This window comes from Ailuropoda melanoleuca, chromosome 2 (assembly GCF_002007445.2).
Source record: "Ailuropoda melanoleuca isolate Jingjing chromosome 2, ASM200744v2, whole genome shotgun sequence".
Classification (NCBI taxonomy): Eukaryota; Metazoa; Chordata; class Mammalia; order Carnivora; family Ursidae; genus Ailuropoda; species Ailuropoda melanoleuca.
In genome coordinates this window covers 95605290-95619421 of record NC_048219.1, presented here as the reverse complement: position 1 = coordinate 95619421, position 14132 = coordinate 95605290, and the positions used below count along the sequence as shown (strand labels likewise).

Genomic DNA, 14132 nt, shown 5'->3' with positions numbered 1-14132 from the left:
ATATAGGTATATTTTATCTGATTTGTACATGCAATTTGTATTCTGTTCATTTCATTTGATGTTATATTAAAAGCAATTTTCATGCTTACCATAAAAATTGTTACTCGTGGTGGCAAATAGTATGTCATATGAATATACCATAATTTATATAACGATTCTTCTAATTTTAAAGCCAGGTTTGTATTATTATAAATAATGGTTGCTTAGTGTGTAAATCTTGGTTTAATTTTTAACTGCAGATTACTTCCTAAAAATAGTTTTCGAGAAGTGAAAGTAAAGTGTCAAAAAGGATTATTAATATTCTTAAGCTTCTTGATTCATATTTCCAAATAGCTTTACACGATATTTGGAAATAAAAATTAAAGAGTGTTCAGGGTAGTTACACCTTTATCTTCGGCCTAAAACTGAGAGGTTATCAGTTTAATCTTGGGTGTGTTTGTCATTCCCTTTCACTCTCCAGCTAACAAGGATGTCCTCTGGGATTTGTTTCTAGGTGAAAGACACAACTATTTGCAAAAACTGAAACTCAGGTGGGGGTGTTCATTTTTGAAGCATGGGAATAAGCATGAAATATGGGGCCAGAAATGGGCACACAGGCATGGAATGAACACTGAATCCATAGCCAAGGAATTGAAATTGTGAGCTCGGGGAGTGGGCAAAATAGAAGAAAGTCAAGAGAGAGTGTTTGAGGCCAAAGGCAGCATGTGGCTCTCAGTGGGTCCCTGTTTACTGATATGTACATGTAGCCACCTCGTGGAAAGCTGGAGAAGTGGGCCATGTGGGGAACCACCTGCCAGTGTAACCATGCTCTTCAGCCATTAGTGGGACATTCCCGTCATTATTGAAGATGCTTCCCCTAGGTATCCGTCAAATGAAACTGAAGGGTCATGATCTCTATCCTCGAAGGCCTTCTTTGGCAGAAACAATAAATACGTTACCTGTATAGACTGATGCCAGGCATATAGTCTCCCTTAACTTCCAAAACTACACCATTACTTTGTTTCCAGTGGTTGTCCTCCTCTGCCTTCTCAGCCTCGACCCCAATCCTGTTCCCACTCCCACTTCTTCCCACTTATCATCCAAATCAAAAGGTACTTCAGGAAGCCCTGTTAAATGCTGTCCCATCAACATAGACTTCTCCCCCCTGGCACCTAATCATAGTGGTGATGACACATTTCGTGTCCTTCATCCTGTGCAGTGCGAGCTCCAGGTGCGCAAACTCTACCTATCTCCAGGGCTGTGTCCTTGCCACTAGAACTGAGCCCAGTCTATATGAACTGCTTAATAAATATCTGTTTAAATACATAAATAAAAAAATGAAGGAGACTGTCTTTGTCTAAACATTAAAAATACCTTAATTTGGCCCCCTGCTCCTCCTAAGTTTGTGAATCAGAAAAATAGCTTTAGCTTACAAGGCAGCCTTTCCTCTACATTTGCCAATAGTGTGCCAGTCAGTCCTGGGAGTTTTCAGACAAATCAAATTAGAAATGGTTGTACTCATTTGGAAAATCAAGAACTGACTTTGAAATCTTTCCCCACAAATTAGATTGAATCAAGATCATTTTCCCCCAGCTTATAAATGCTTGATTGGCTTTGTTTGATGCCTCCTGATTGAAACTCAGCCTTGCACTGCTAGCTTTATTTTTTACTCACCAGGGTGTTGTGATGTCTGGATGGTGATTAAAAACAAAACAAACACCCACAATGAAAATGCTTTGTAAATAACAGCTCAGCACAGCAATATAACCCTTAGAAGTGCACATTTAGGAAACTCTAAAACCAGTCAAGGTAAGCAGAACCTCAAGATGGGTCTGCTATATTCCCTTGAGGTCTCAAAAATTGGTTTCTGGTAAGTTTCTGACATATCATCTCTACTCAGGACTCAAGGAAGGGATATACTGGGACTTGGTTGTGACAATATTTGAGGAGTCCCAGTGGAAGTAGAGTGGCCAGCAAGCCTCCTTCTCTCCTAGCCACTCACAAAGCCCCTTTATCTAGCCACTGCCTTGTTCCCCAGGCTAGAGTCAGACTCATACTAACTTTGGTCAAGTTCTTTTCCCAGACTACCTCAATCAATGGCCTCATTTCAACAAATGAGTACTGGTCTACTCTTTGAATTCTATTTTGTTTTCCCCCTCTCTTTTCTTGCACGGGTGGACAGAGGTGTTCTCAAATGAGTGACAACTAGGTGTCCCCAGAGCCAGAGGCTTTGGGTCCTGGGAACTTTGGGTCTCAGATATGGTAGATGGATTTCTGGAACATGCCAATCTTCCAGCTAAAGCCAATCCCCACAGCCACCCCATCCCTACATCAGAGTCTCAGTGAAGGTGTGGGCTTGCCCCTTTTTGGGAAGAGTGAACTGTGAATGCACATTTACCCTGGGGCACCTCTCTCCCCCATCCCTAGGGAACCAATCCAATTGTCTGGCAAGGTTCAAGACCACAACATTCCAACTGCATCAGTTCCACTGAATGTCCTGCTGTGCCAGTGGGTGGCTAATAGGTCCCAGACCAGGACCTGGCAACTGTCTTACCTCTGTCCTCCTCTCCCCAGTCGACTCTAAGCCAGGCCAAAGTCTTATTGTCAGGTGGTGAGCAGCATTTGGTGGGTGAAATGAAGTCCTAGAAAAGAGGCAGGAAGTAGGGGCAAACCGCCTGATTGAGAATGAGTTAGAGGACATAGACCTTGCAGGCTCCTCACATGCCTTTTATCTGTGACTTCTTTAAGACTATCATTTAAAGCAGAGGATAACTTTCTGGTGCCTTCCACAAAATAGTTAAATGGCTTGAATCACTATTACAGGCAGGAATAGATATCTTTTTTTTTTTTAAAAGATTTTATTTATTCATTTGACACAGAGAGAGACAGCCAGTGAGAGAGGGAACACAATCAAGGGGGTGGGAGAGGAAGAAGCAGGCTCCCAACAGAAGAGCCCGGTGTGGGGCTCGATCCCAGAACTCCAGGATCACGCCCTGAGCCAAAGGCAGGCGCTTAACAACTGAGCCACCCAGGCACCCCAGGAATAGATATCTTTGAGTAGTGAAATGTGTGGGGAAGGAATGCACTTGCCAAACCAAGATAACTAGAAGAAGGTGGTGCCTATTGTCACTGGTCAAAGTTTGACCAGAGAAAATTGCCCATAAGTGACAAATGCCCATGAACAATTCATCACTGATGGCCCCTTTATCCATAACTTGTAGTCTGTGTAGTCAACACAAGTAAGCAAGGAACAATCTTGAAATAAAATGGATCCTTTATCAGAGGAATAGGCAAAGGTAACACCTTGGTAGAAATCCAGGCACAGTTAACTTTGGCTGCTGTGGTCTAAAAGGTCTCATGTACCTCTGTGGCCTCAACCAAAATAAGCAAAGATTTATGTTCAACCCTACATCTGTGAAGTAGGCACAGATTAAGCCATTCGTGAATGTCTTTCTTCTCAGTTTTGTTAGCTTCTTGTTCTAGTTTGGCAAATTATGACATTTTTGCCTTGTGCTGTCTGAGGCCTGGCTAACGTACCCAGTGACCGATGAAAAAATGATGATGATTTACATATTTAGCAACGTTTGACATTAACTCACCATTCAATGCATTTGGGGCTGTTCCCTCTATTACACACTTGCATTTAGTCCATGATGGTGTTTCTTCCACTGTGTTCATAAGCAGAACAGCATCTTCTGAAGTTTGTTCCTCTGTATGAAAAATAAGTCTTGTTTGTGACAGTTCATCTGTTTCATTCTGTGGTCACATGACAAAGACTTAAATGTGTAGGCTTCTCTCTGTCAGATACTCCTCACTCACAAGTCATCAGGATACCATGGTATTACTACAAAATCTCCGTTTAACGAGCCCCTCCACCATGGAAGAAAACTTTTAGTTGGATGGATTTTGTTTGGAATACAGTCAGCATTTGACAAACTTCTGATCTGGTGGCAGAATGACTTGGATTTATTTGGAAGGAGGGTGCTGCTCAGAACCTATGTTTTCTCTCATTGTTTTCTTCTGATTTTCATTGCATGGTCCTTGGACCAGCACCAAGCTAAGCAAGTTACATAGAATTTCACCTATTTTATTATCTCCAAGAAACTGTTAAACACTGTAAATCCTGGTGCGCTTCAATGTTAACCTAGCATTCTCTTTGTAAAGTGATTACGATGCTTTTTTTGGAGAGGGGGTAGAGAGAAGAATAGTCAGTCAATTGGTTGTTATTCCCTGCTAATCATGTTTATAAAAATTGGGCCTCTTTTTTAAAATATAAAATAATACTTTCTGTTTACTATATTTTAAATATATATCATCATATACGGAGACTCTTGCTTTGTTCCCTGAAGTTCGAAAACAGTTGGTAGGAGAAAGGCCTAAGTGTCCTTCTTTATGCCCTGAATCATTATAAAGAAAAGTATTTTAAAATGTAAATACTTGGTTACATGTCTCATACCAACAATAGGAATGGTTCAAATGATGCCTATGCCCCACTCTAAAGAGAAGACAGATGATAAGGATGTGGGTGTTTAGTCTCAGATACCGTAGAAGTGTGGAAGCAGTGGGGACCTTAGAACCATCTAGTCCAATGGTTTCAAGTTACAAAACAGGAAACTAAGACTCTAGAAGTGACTTGCCTCAGATCACCCAAAAATTGGCAGACCTGGGAAAGCAGAAAAACAACAATCACAATCAATGCTGGGCATGTTGCATGTGTTCTCATTTGATCCCAAGTCAACTCTCTACCTTTATCCTCCAAATTATAGTAGCCAAAAATAAGGATCAGATAGAATATATGGGTTTTCCACTAAATATTTATGATAAGAATCCATTTCTGCCTAAGTTGAACAATTTTACTTCCTTCTCTGAATTCGAAGCAAGATGCTCTGTACGCAAATACAAATAAATGCATTATTGTGTAAAAGCCTATGCAAGTATTCAAGAGTAGCTAACTATGACAAGACAGTATAAGAGATATGATAAATGTATGGTCATACATGTGCAGATATGTGGATAAATGGTATGCTAACACAGACCAGTGAAACATGGTGGAGAAGGCAGCTACCTTGTGGCTGGAAGGATCTGAAACAGGCTTGGGCATGTGGACCATGGGGGAGGAAGTGGGAAGGTGGGTGCAGATGCTTGAAGAAGCCACTCACTCCTGGTAGAGGGAGAAAGGCAGGAAGTGCCTTTAGGGTGCAGGTTGCCATAGTAACTATACAACTTGATCGGATGAGTGAGCTTAAGGACTTGTGTTTGCTGTCAGTGTGTCTTCGCACTCTAATGGGGGTGGATACCAGCCATGGCAGGTGGCAGTCAGTCAGTGGTCAAGGGCCATCTCTGTTCTTTCCTACCTGAAATCCCTTATTCAAGCAGAGAATGGGAGCCATGCTTGATCTTCCTGTCCCTTCACCCTGCACAGCACCTCCTATCAATTTTACCTGCAAAATATTTGTTTGCTTTTCTCCCTCTCCCTCTCTGCCGTTCTAGATAGAGCCCTCCATAATCCCTTTACTGCTCTGGTCTACTAACTACAACAGCTGCCTGAGGTGTGGCCCTTGGCCACTCATCTCCTCACACAATACACTCCACTCCCTGAGGAGAGTCCCCTGAGGGCTGCATCTGAAGCACCACATGAGCGTGTATCCTAACTTCTATGTCAATCCCCCCTTCCCCCATTCCCATTCTCTTTTTTTCCACAGCATCCCGTTCTAGTGCCTCAACGTGGTCTAAAGGCTTACATGATTGCCTTTCTTTCTGTCCTTTCGACTTAATCTTCCCTGCCGACATCCTGGCTTTTGAACTGTAGTCAGCAGACCTTCTGCTGAGTCCCTGGCTATGCCTGCCACACACCTTCCTGCCTCTGGCCTTAGCAAGTGCTTTCCCTCTGTGCTCAGATAGCATACTTCTTACTTTCCACGTAGCTACTCCTGTACCTCTGTAAAATCTCAATGCTAGTGTCACCTCTCTAAGGAAGCCTTTTGTAACTGTCCAGATTAGGACAGGCTTCCTTTGTCTAAGACCATGTACTACTCCATAGCTATTAGTGAGGTCGGGGTTTTTCTCTGCCCTCTGGAGGGAGGGCCTCCCTAGGGAGAATGAATCAATGAAAGGGGTTTGCTTCCTTCTCTGATACAAACATGGTTCTTGGGTTTCAAGTCCTGACCATCCGTAGGAGGCCATCAAGCTTCTCATGACAGAGGACATTATCAGCTTTTGTTGTTTATGGTCCAGAACAGCATTTTCACACAGATATGGACAATCTCTCTAAGATGGTCTATGGACAGATCTTTGGGGTTTCAAAGCTCTGTGCTCCATCTGGAGAGATCATTTTTTGTCTGAGAAAGGTGGGATGGGAAGTTCTGTGTCTTAAGGGTTATAAAGAAAAGGCCATGGTGGATCCTTGAGAAGGAACATGGATATTGTTTGGGGTTCTCTAATGCACAGATGGCTGCTCTATCTTGGGGTCAGCAGTTTGGGGTACCTCGCCTTTTGGAGAATGGGCATGTATGCACATGAAAAGCATACATGAAAGCACAGGGCACTAAGAACTGCCATCCTGGGATCAAATGGAGATCCCCACTCAGGTGTTCCAGATACCTGTGCCAGTTATTGCCTTGGGGAGGCCTTATCCCAGTCTTGACTGGCAGCCTCAGTCACATAGTAGAAGGTCACTATCCAACCAGGACATGGTGGAGTTGCAGGAGAAATACATCAGGTACTAAGGATTTAGCTTCTTCAATGCAGAGTAACCTCTTTTTGTACAGTAAAAGACCCTGTAGGTCTTGTAATTTATGGAGGGGAGAAAGGGATCCATGGCAGTGATACTGACTTTTTTTTTTTTTTAAATCTCATCTATAGGGCCAGGGTTCTGTTGATTTATGTTGAAGATTTGGCCATGGTGCACTCCTGTGTCATGGCACACTTTGTACCTATTACAGTCAAAACGTACATTTAAGGCCTAATGCAACATATTTAAATCACATTTATAACTTATGTGTAACTCCTGTGCTTATCACATTGTTTTATAATGCTTGTGAAATCTTGAATAAATGTTGAAGTATTTAATGAATCAAAAGTGCAGTAGAATAGGGAGTCTGAGAAATGGAGCTTCCTTCTTGGCAGGCAGGGAGTGGAGTGGGGGAGATGGAATGAAAGTTGAATTAATAGATTGAAGGGGTATATAGGGTAGAATATAGTCTGTAGACTTTTTACCACTTTCTGTTTTGACAGTGTCCAAAAGTAAATTGTCTTCTTGCATGCTGTTTCTAAATCATGGTGGGGACTCCCTCAAATGCTGTCTTGAGAAGGATTCTGAAGTCATAAATGGTATTATTGAGAAAGATTAAATAATCCGTGCTGATTTAAAAAGTAGCACTTTTGCATTTAGCTAATTTTTTTTTCCTTTCTGTCTACTGGGGAGATGGGGGTGGATATCGATGTTTCTCAACACTGTGACATTTCTGCCAACAGCAAGTGTAGCTGAGATGGGATTAGAAGCAGAAATGGCAGCACAGCAGCTGTGTAATGGGGAGCTGAGCTGGAAGAATTCACTTGCCAGGAGAGCTGGGTCAGATTTGGTGTGGAAAGCATTTCCCAACTACTCCTATATCTTCTCTCTTACTCGTTTGTCCTTGGACTTGCCATCAGAGAACATAGCAGGGGTGTGTTTGAGCAACAGAGAAGTTTGGACAGCTCAGGCAGCTGCTCCAGGGAAGGACAGCAGAGGACAGTATGAAGGGATGAGGCGAATGGACTGGAAGAGCATGATCTTCAGTGAACCAGGGACACCGCGATGCATTTTAACAGTGTCCTGCTCTCCAATGAGGAAAAGTGTTGATCACCACACATGGCTTTACCTCAACCAGAGAGAATCCCTGAGGCATTGATCTGAATTTCTTGCTACCAGAATCTAGCCAGGACACTTGAATGTCCTTCAAGGGATGCTGAGTCCCCTTGTCTATATCACAAGTACCTGAAGTCCATTAGACATTCAGTGGATGGAGCAAGTCTGAGAAAGGGGTCTCCCAGATCTGTCAGATATGAGTGAACTGCTCAGATAAGGGGAGAATCTCAGTTTCTGTAGACCCCCACCTCCCATGGCTATCGATCCAGAAAACATCTAGAGAACACTGGGTTGAGCTATACGTTGGATTTGAAATCGGCGAGGGAATGGAACATTTTTATGACCTCCTACTCTTTGCCTGCAACCTCATCACTGCCTCCCAACCATTCCCCCTTCTGCACACCCTCAAACTTGGGGTACGGCTTTGCTCTGGCAAATTTGTTACCAGAGGAGGTGATACTGACCTGAGGAAGAGAAAAAGAGGAAGAATAGTTATGCTATCTCTGGACTTTGCTGTAGGAGCATTTGTGATTTTAATTCTTCCAAAATACAGCTCTGCTTCAATCAATCTGCCATCAGTGGGGATATTTTAATTCTTGAAAAGAAGCCCACCAGATTTTTTTTTAAAGATTTTATTTATCTGAGGCAGAGAGAGAGAGAGAGAGATCAAGCACAAGTGGGGGGAGGGGCAGCGGGAGAAGGAGAAGCAGACTTCCCGTTGAGCAGGGAGCCAGATGACATGGGACTTCATCCCAGGACCCTGAGATCATGACCTGAGCAGAAGTCAGACACTTAACCAACTGAGCCACCCAGGTGCCCCAGAAATTTTTTTAAATGCAAATTAGAACAACAATGGATATGATGACTAAACTGGTAGAATTTTTAGAATGGTGTTACCCAGTGAAGAAGAGGGATGTTTCAGAGATGGCTAAATGGCTATAAGGAAAGTCTTCCATGTCTGACAAACAGAGGTTTGTATCCCATTGTCACTGCTAAGGAGGCACATGACTTTTGTTAATCCTCTTAGCTTCCTTAACTTAGTTTATGAACTATTTAAATGGATCCAGTGTTACTGTGCAGAATACATGAGGTATGTTTGTGAGCAATTAGCCTACTGCCTAAGGCGCGGTGGGGCAGTATGAACTGTAGGCAATTTCTTAATGGATATCAAGGGCCTTGCCCTTTGACACATTAATTAACTTCTGGGGATCTAACCCAAAGAAGAGGAAACATCTAAACAACTACAACAAATGAATAATGCAAGCATACACTGATAGCAGCATGATTGATGAGTGAACCATCAGAAATGTGCTATTGGTTTAAGTTTGTTTGGAGATTGCTGTTTGTTTTCAGAAATGCGGGACTATCATTAACAGACATGGCGGGGACCTAGGGATGTTTTTCCAGACTATGAGGATTTTGGAGTTCAACGATCAACCTGCTCCAGTACTGGGAGCTGTAGTAGGTATATAACCTCCCTTTGGACACCTTAGTGGAAAATTTGAATTCAGGCAGCCAGTCAAGCTAGGGTGATCCCCCCTGGAAAACGTGGACCAGTTTCCCCTCATTTAATGCAAAGAATAATATTCTTCCTCAACTTCCTGATTCTAGCTGATGCACCCTTAATATTCCCCACCTCTAGGCTTCCCATCTGCCCCCCCGCATGCTACTGAAAATCCTCTTCGTAGCTTAAAATCCGACCGATGTCACTTTACTGTTTCTAAGCTTGGATGATAACTTTAGCAAACATAAAGGGACTTTTAAACTCTGCCTCTACTCATCTTTATGGTCTCACTGCCTTCATGGCCCCTGGCCTTCCCTGCCTCACTTAATGCTCAGAAATGACAAATTCCCTGTAATTTCCAGGAATGCCATTTTGCTAATTTCTCCAAAGCTTTGCACGCAACGTGCCACTTGCTGAAAAGGCTAGCCAGCACACTCACTTCTCTCCTTCCCACGTCCTTCCAGGAAAGCATCACCTCCCTTGTGAAACCTTTACCTGTTTAGTTATTTCTTCTACTAGGCTCCCCTGGGAGCTTGTGTCTATCTCTCTTGTAGCACTTTCCATGTCATAACAAAGTTTTTTCATGTGTATCTCTCTCTTTTTTTTAAAGATTTTATTTATTTGACAGAGAGAGAGACAGCCAGCGAGAGTGGGAACACAAGCAGGGGGAATGGGAGAGGAAGAAGCAAGCTCCCAGGAGAGGAGCCTGATGTGGGGCTCAATCCCAGAATGCTGGGATCACACCCTGAGCCGAAGGCAGATGCTTACCGACTGAGCCACCCAGGCGCCCCTCATGTATATCTCTTTAAACTTTATCCCCTGCTTGGCCCATAGTTGGTTTGCTGTACATATTTATTCATTGATAAATGTACTTGTTTTCATAACTGGTTCCTTAGAAAATGTTGATGTTTCCCATCCCACCCCCTACCCCAACTGGGGTCTTCGATGGCCTTCTCCAAGATAACAGTTTGATCTGTAAAACAGGAATGGAAACAATTTCATGGGCATATTCTGAACAAAACTGACATTTTTTTTCCTTTAAGATCTTGCAGCTGAATGTAGAATGATCCTGAAATTAAGGTCAGCTCCAGGTGGTTGTTTATATCAGCTGTCAGATTGCAGAATAAAAAATGGCTTTTATATGTTTGATTTTTATTGTTTTCCAGGGCAATGTCACTTTTTCCTGCTCCGAACCACAAATTGTTCCCATCACATTTGTCAACTCCAGCAGCAGTTATTTGCTGCTGCCCGGCACCCCCCAAATTGATGGGCTTTCAGTGAGTTTCCAGTTTCGAACATGGAACAAGGATGGTCTGCTTCTGTCCACAGAGCTGTCTGAGGGCTCGGGAACCCTGCTGCTGAGCCTGGAGGGTGGAACCGTGAGACTCATGATTCAGAAAATGACTGAACGCACTGCTGAAATCCTCACAGGTACCGTCTTCTGACAATTGCTAGGTCGGTTTCTTGTTCAGCCAAGTCAGCACATGTTTGAAATTCTGACTAAAATGTGCAGAATCCAGCTCTAAGGGATGTGGGATGACCCAGTATTCACTAATTTTCTCTAAGTCTGAAGATGCAAACTTAAAACACACACACACACACACACACACACACACACACACACACACATATATATATATATATATTGGGGGGGAGTAGACAGAAGGGGCAGAGGGAGAAGCAGACTCCTTGCTGAGCAGGGACTCTGACTCAATGTGAGGCTGGATCCCAGCACTCTGAGATCAGGACCTGAGCGGAAGGAAGACACATAACTGAATGAGCCACACAGGTGCCCCAAGGCAACATTTTTTCAAAAAACAAAACAAAATAAACAATAACAACAACAAAAAAACCCACCACTGAATTCAGGCATATCTGTTGAAACTTTGACAAGTCTCTTAATTTCCTTATTCCTCAGCAGACTTGTTTGAAAAGTGAGAATAAGAATTCCTGCCTATATATAGCATAATGTAGACCATTTTCTGAGCTCTTGGTTGGGTCTCAACAGACACATCATATATTACGTGGAGTCTTCACCATGCTCGTTCAAGGAAGGTATTTTATAGGTACTTTATAGATGAGGAAGTGAAGAGTCATGGAAGCTAAGTAACTTCCAAAATCCCACATTAATAAGGGATGGAACCACAATTTCATCCTGAATTTGTCTGGTTTTGAAGTCTGTAGTTTCCTTGTATATTAAACACACTACCATGGACCTTTTGCAACCACCAGATTTTATTTCAAGGGAAAATTAGTGAGTTTAAAAAATACTTTTTAGGGGCACCTGGGTAGCTCAGTCAGTTAAGTGTCTGCCTTTGGCTCAGGTCCTGATCTCAGGGTCTTGGGATCCAGCCCCTCCCTGGGAGTCTGCTTCTCCCTCTCCCTCTGCCCCTCCCCCACCTTGAACTCTCTGACTCTCTCTCTGTCTCAAGAAAATAAATAAAAATATTTAAATTAAAAAATATTTTAAAGTATGTATTAGTATATGGTCTCTAGGTATGGCAAAACTTTTTAAATTGGTCCTTGAATAGCTAATTTTGGAAAGACTTCTATGGCAATATACAGATTCTAATATGTAGCAATATTACAGAACAGATTTATGAAGAAGTCATGTTTTTCAAAACTCTGATTCTTCCATGTGATATTTTTGTAACATGTGTCGGTAGAACTTTCTCCCTCCTTCTCTATTTGTTATTTTACTAGTGTCTCCTGTCCTTCAAGAAGCAGTACTTAGTCAACAAGTACTTACTGAGGTTAGACCATGTGCCAGGCATTATATTAGGGGGTGAGGCATGTTCCTAAGCCAGCAAATCATTTGAAAAGCCTCCCTGGTTCCACAGTCTGAATCAAATACCACTCCTCTGGGCATCCTGGGCCAATATCCATCCTGGATTACACTACATCACATTTTTTTCTTAAATGTCTCCCTTCTCCCACTGTACTGCGAGTTTTGTTACCCAAATAAACTAGAGAAACTTGATTTTAATAGTAAAGAGCATGACTTAATACCCAAGATCAGGTCAGACTGTGGGAGAACCTCATATGCCACTTAGTGAACAAAAAGTCCATTGAATCCCTGGAATAGTAGGAGAGCCTGGGTCTTGAACTTAGGTTCAAAAGGTACTACTTTTCCTTACTGTTCTATGGCCCTGAATAAACTTCTTAACTTTGTCTCATATGTAAATGAGAGTGTATTAGTTACTATGGTTGTGTAAAAAACTATAGCAAAATATAGTGGTTGAAAATGTTTATTGTGCCCTAGTTCATAAGTCAGGAATCCAGGGGCACCTTGGCTGGGTAATTCTGGCTTCAATTAAGTTGTTGGTGGGGGCTGCCATCATCTCAAATTTCAACTCTGGGTAAATCTGCTTCCAGGCTAACCCATATGGCTGTTGGCAGGCCTCAGAAGATCCACTTCCAATCTTATCCCATGGTCTCTCCAGAAGGCTGCCGCAAGAAATGATAGTACTTTTATCCCAAAATCAAGAAAGAGAAAGAGCACTCAAGACAAAAGCCATAGTCTTTTTATAACCTAACACCAGGAGTGGCATTCCATTCCTTTTACCATGTTTTGTTCAGTAGTAGAAACAAGGAAATAACTCTAGGACTTGCTCAAGCCAAGGGTATTATACAAAGCTGTGGATATTAGGAGTCATGGGTCATCAAGGACCATCTCAGAGTTTACCTAAAATGTGAGATGGAAAATAAAAAAGTTCTTACATCAGGAGACTACCATGATGGTGATTAAACTAGGTAATGTACCTAAAATCCTAAGCACAGTGTTGAGAAGCTAGTCAGCAAATTCCCTTCTTTTCCATACTGACTCAAAACCTATAGCTAGAAGGGGCCTCACTCCACAGAGTCATAAAAGCTGAGTCAATTTGTGCAGGCATAGGACTTTTATAAAATTTATAAATTCCCAGTAATGGAGGTAAGTTAATCACTTAGAAACATAATATTTTTCGTGTTCAGAATTATAAAAATTAGACCTCAGTCCTCCCTATTTGAAGAAGAAAAATGTGAGCTGGCACTAAGCTGTTTCTCTCTCTAATCGGCAAGATGTTTGATTACAGAGACTTGTAGGCCTCAGGTCAATAATGCAGTTTTAATATAGGATAGGCCCTGGTGGCACTTTGCTCTAAAGCGTCCAGGTGCTACCCATATTATTAAGCACATGTCAGTCCATTAAAACACGTTTATGACTGAGAGGCTGGTAAAAGCTGCCACGTTACCCAGCTGCAGAAGGGGGAAAAAATCATCCGTTATTTCAGACCTGTCTCTCAAAAAATGAAACAAGTAAAAGGAAGTTTTAAAAATGTGCTGAGTTCCTGAAGTCTGTCTTAGAAAACTCTTGCTTTAATCTTTCCCCAAGAATAATTTTTGAATTTTGGAAAATTTGAACTTCTCTCATTTTTTCTTTGAAATGGAGCTATACTTTGTGTCTGCTGGAATTTTTCTGCCTGGGGAAGGTGGGGCAGAGAAGCTAAACAAACAACAAACAAACAAAAAGTCAAACAGAAAGTTTTCTTGTTCTTTACATTTCTGAGGAAACTTGTTTTCAAAGTACTTGAGATCATAGTGGCTTTCTAAGGGATGACAGCCCCGTGTGAGAAAGCAGGAGGTAATGGCCATTGTGCAGATGATGTTTGAGGCCCAGTGGGGCTACCCTCAACACATAGTACATCATGGAAAACTGATAGTAGCACACCACATTTTGTTAGTGGGACAGGGAATCCAGATATTTAAAGATTAATTGGACACTAGTTCAGGCGTTTCTAACATCTTGGGTCTAAAAGAGAAAGT

General features: G+C 42.2%; 1 protein-coding gene across 1 annotated transcript in view; it reads left to right on the top strand.

Annotated features, from left to right (window-relative positions):
* The window catches only part of CNTNAP5 (contactin associated protein family member 5), an 820239-nt gene that overhangs the window by 418205 nt on the left and 387902 nt on the right, over positions 1–14132 (top strand). Inside the window, exon 8 of the mRNA XM_034654380.1 lies at positions 10496–10760. Within this exon, the coding sequence (XP_034510271.1) occupies positions 10496–10760 (265 nt within the window). The remainder of the gene's footprint in view (positions 1–10495; positions 10761–14132) is intronic.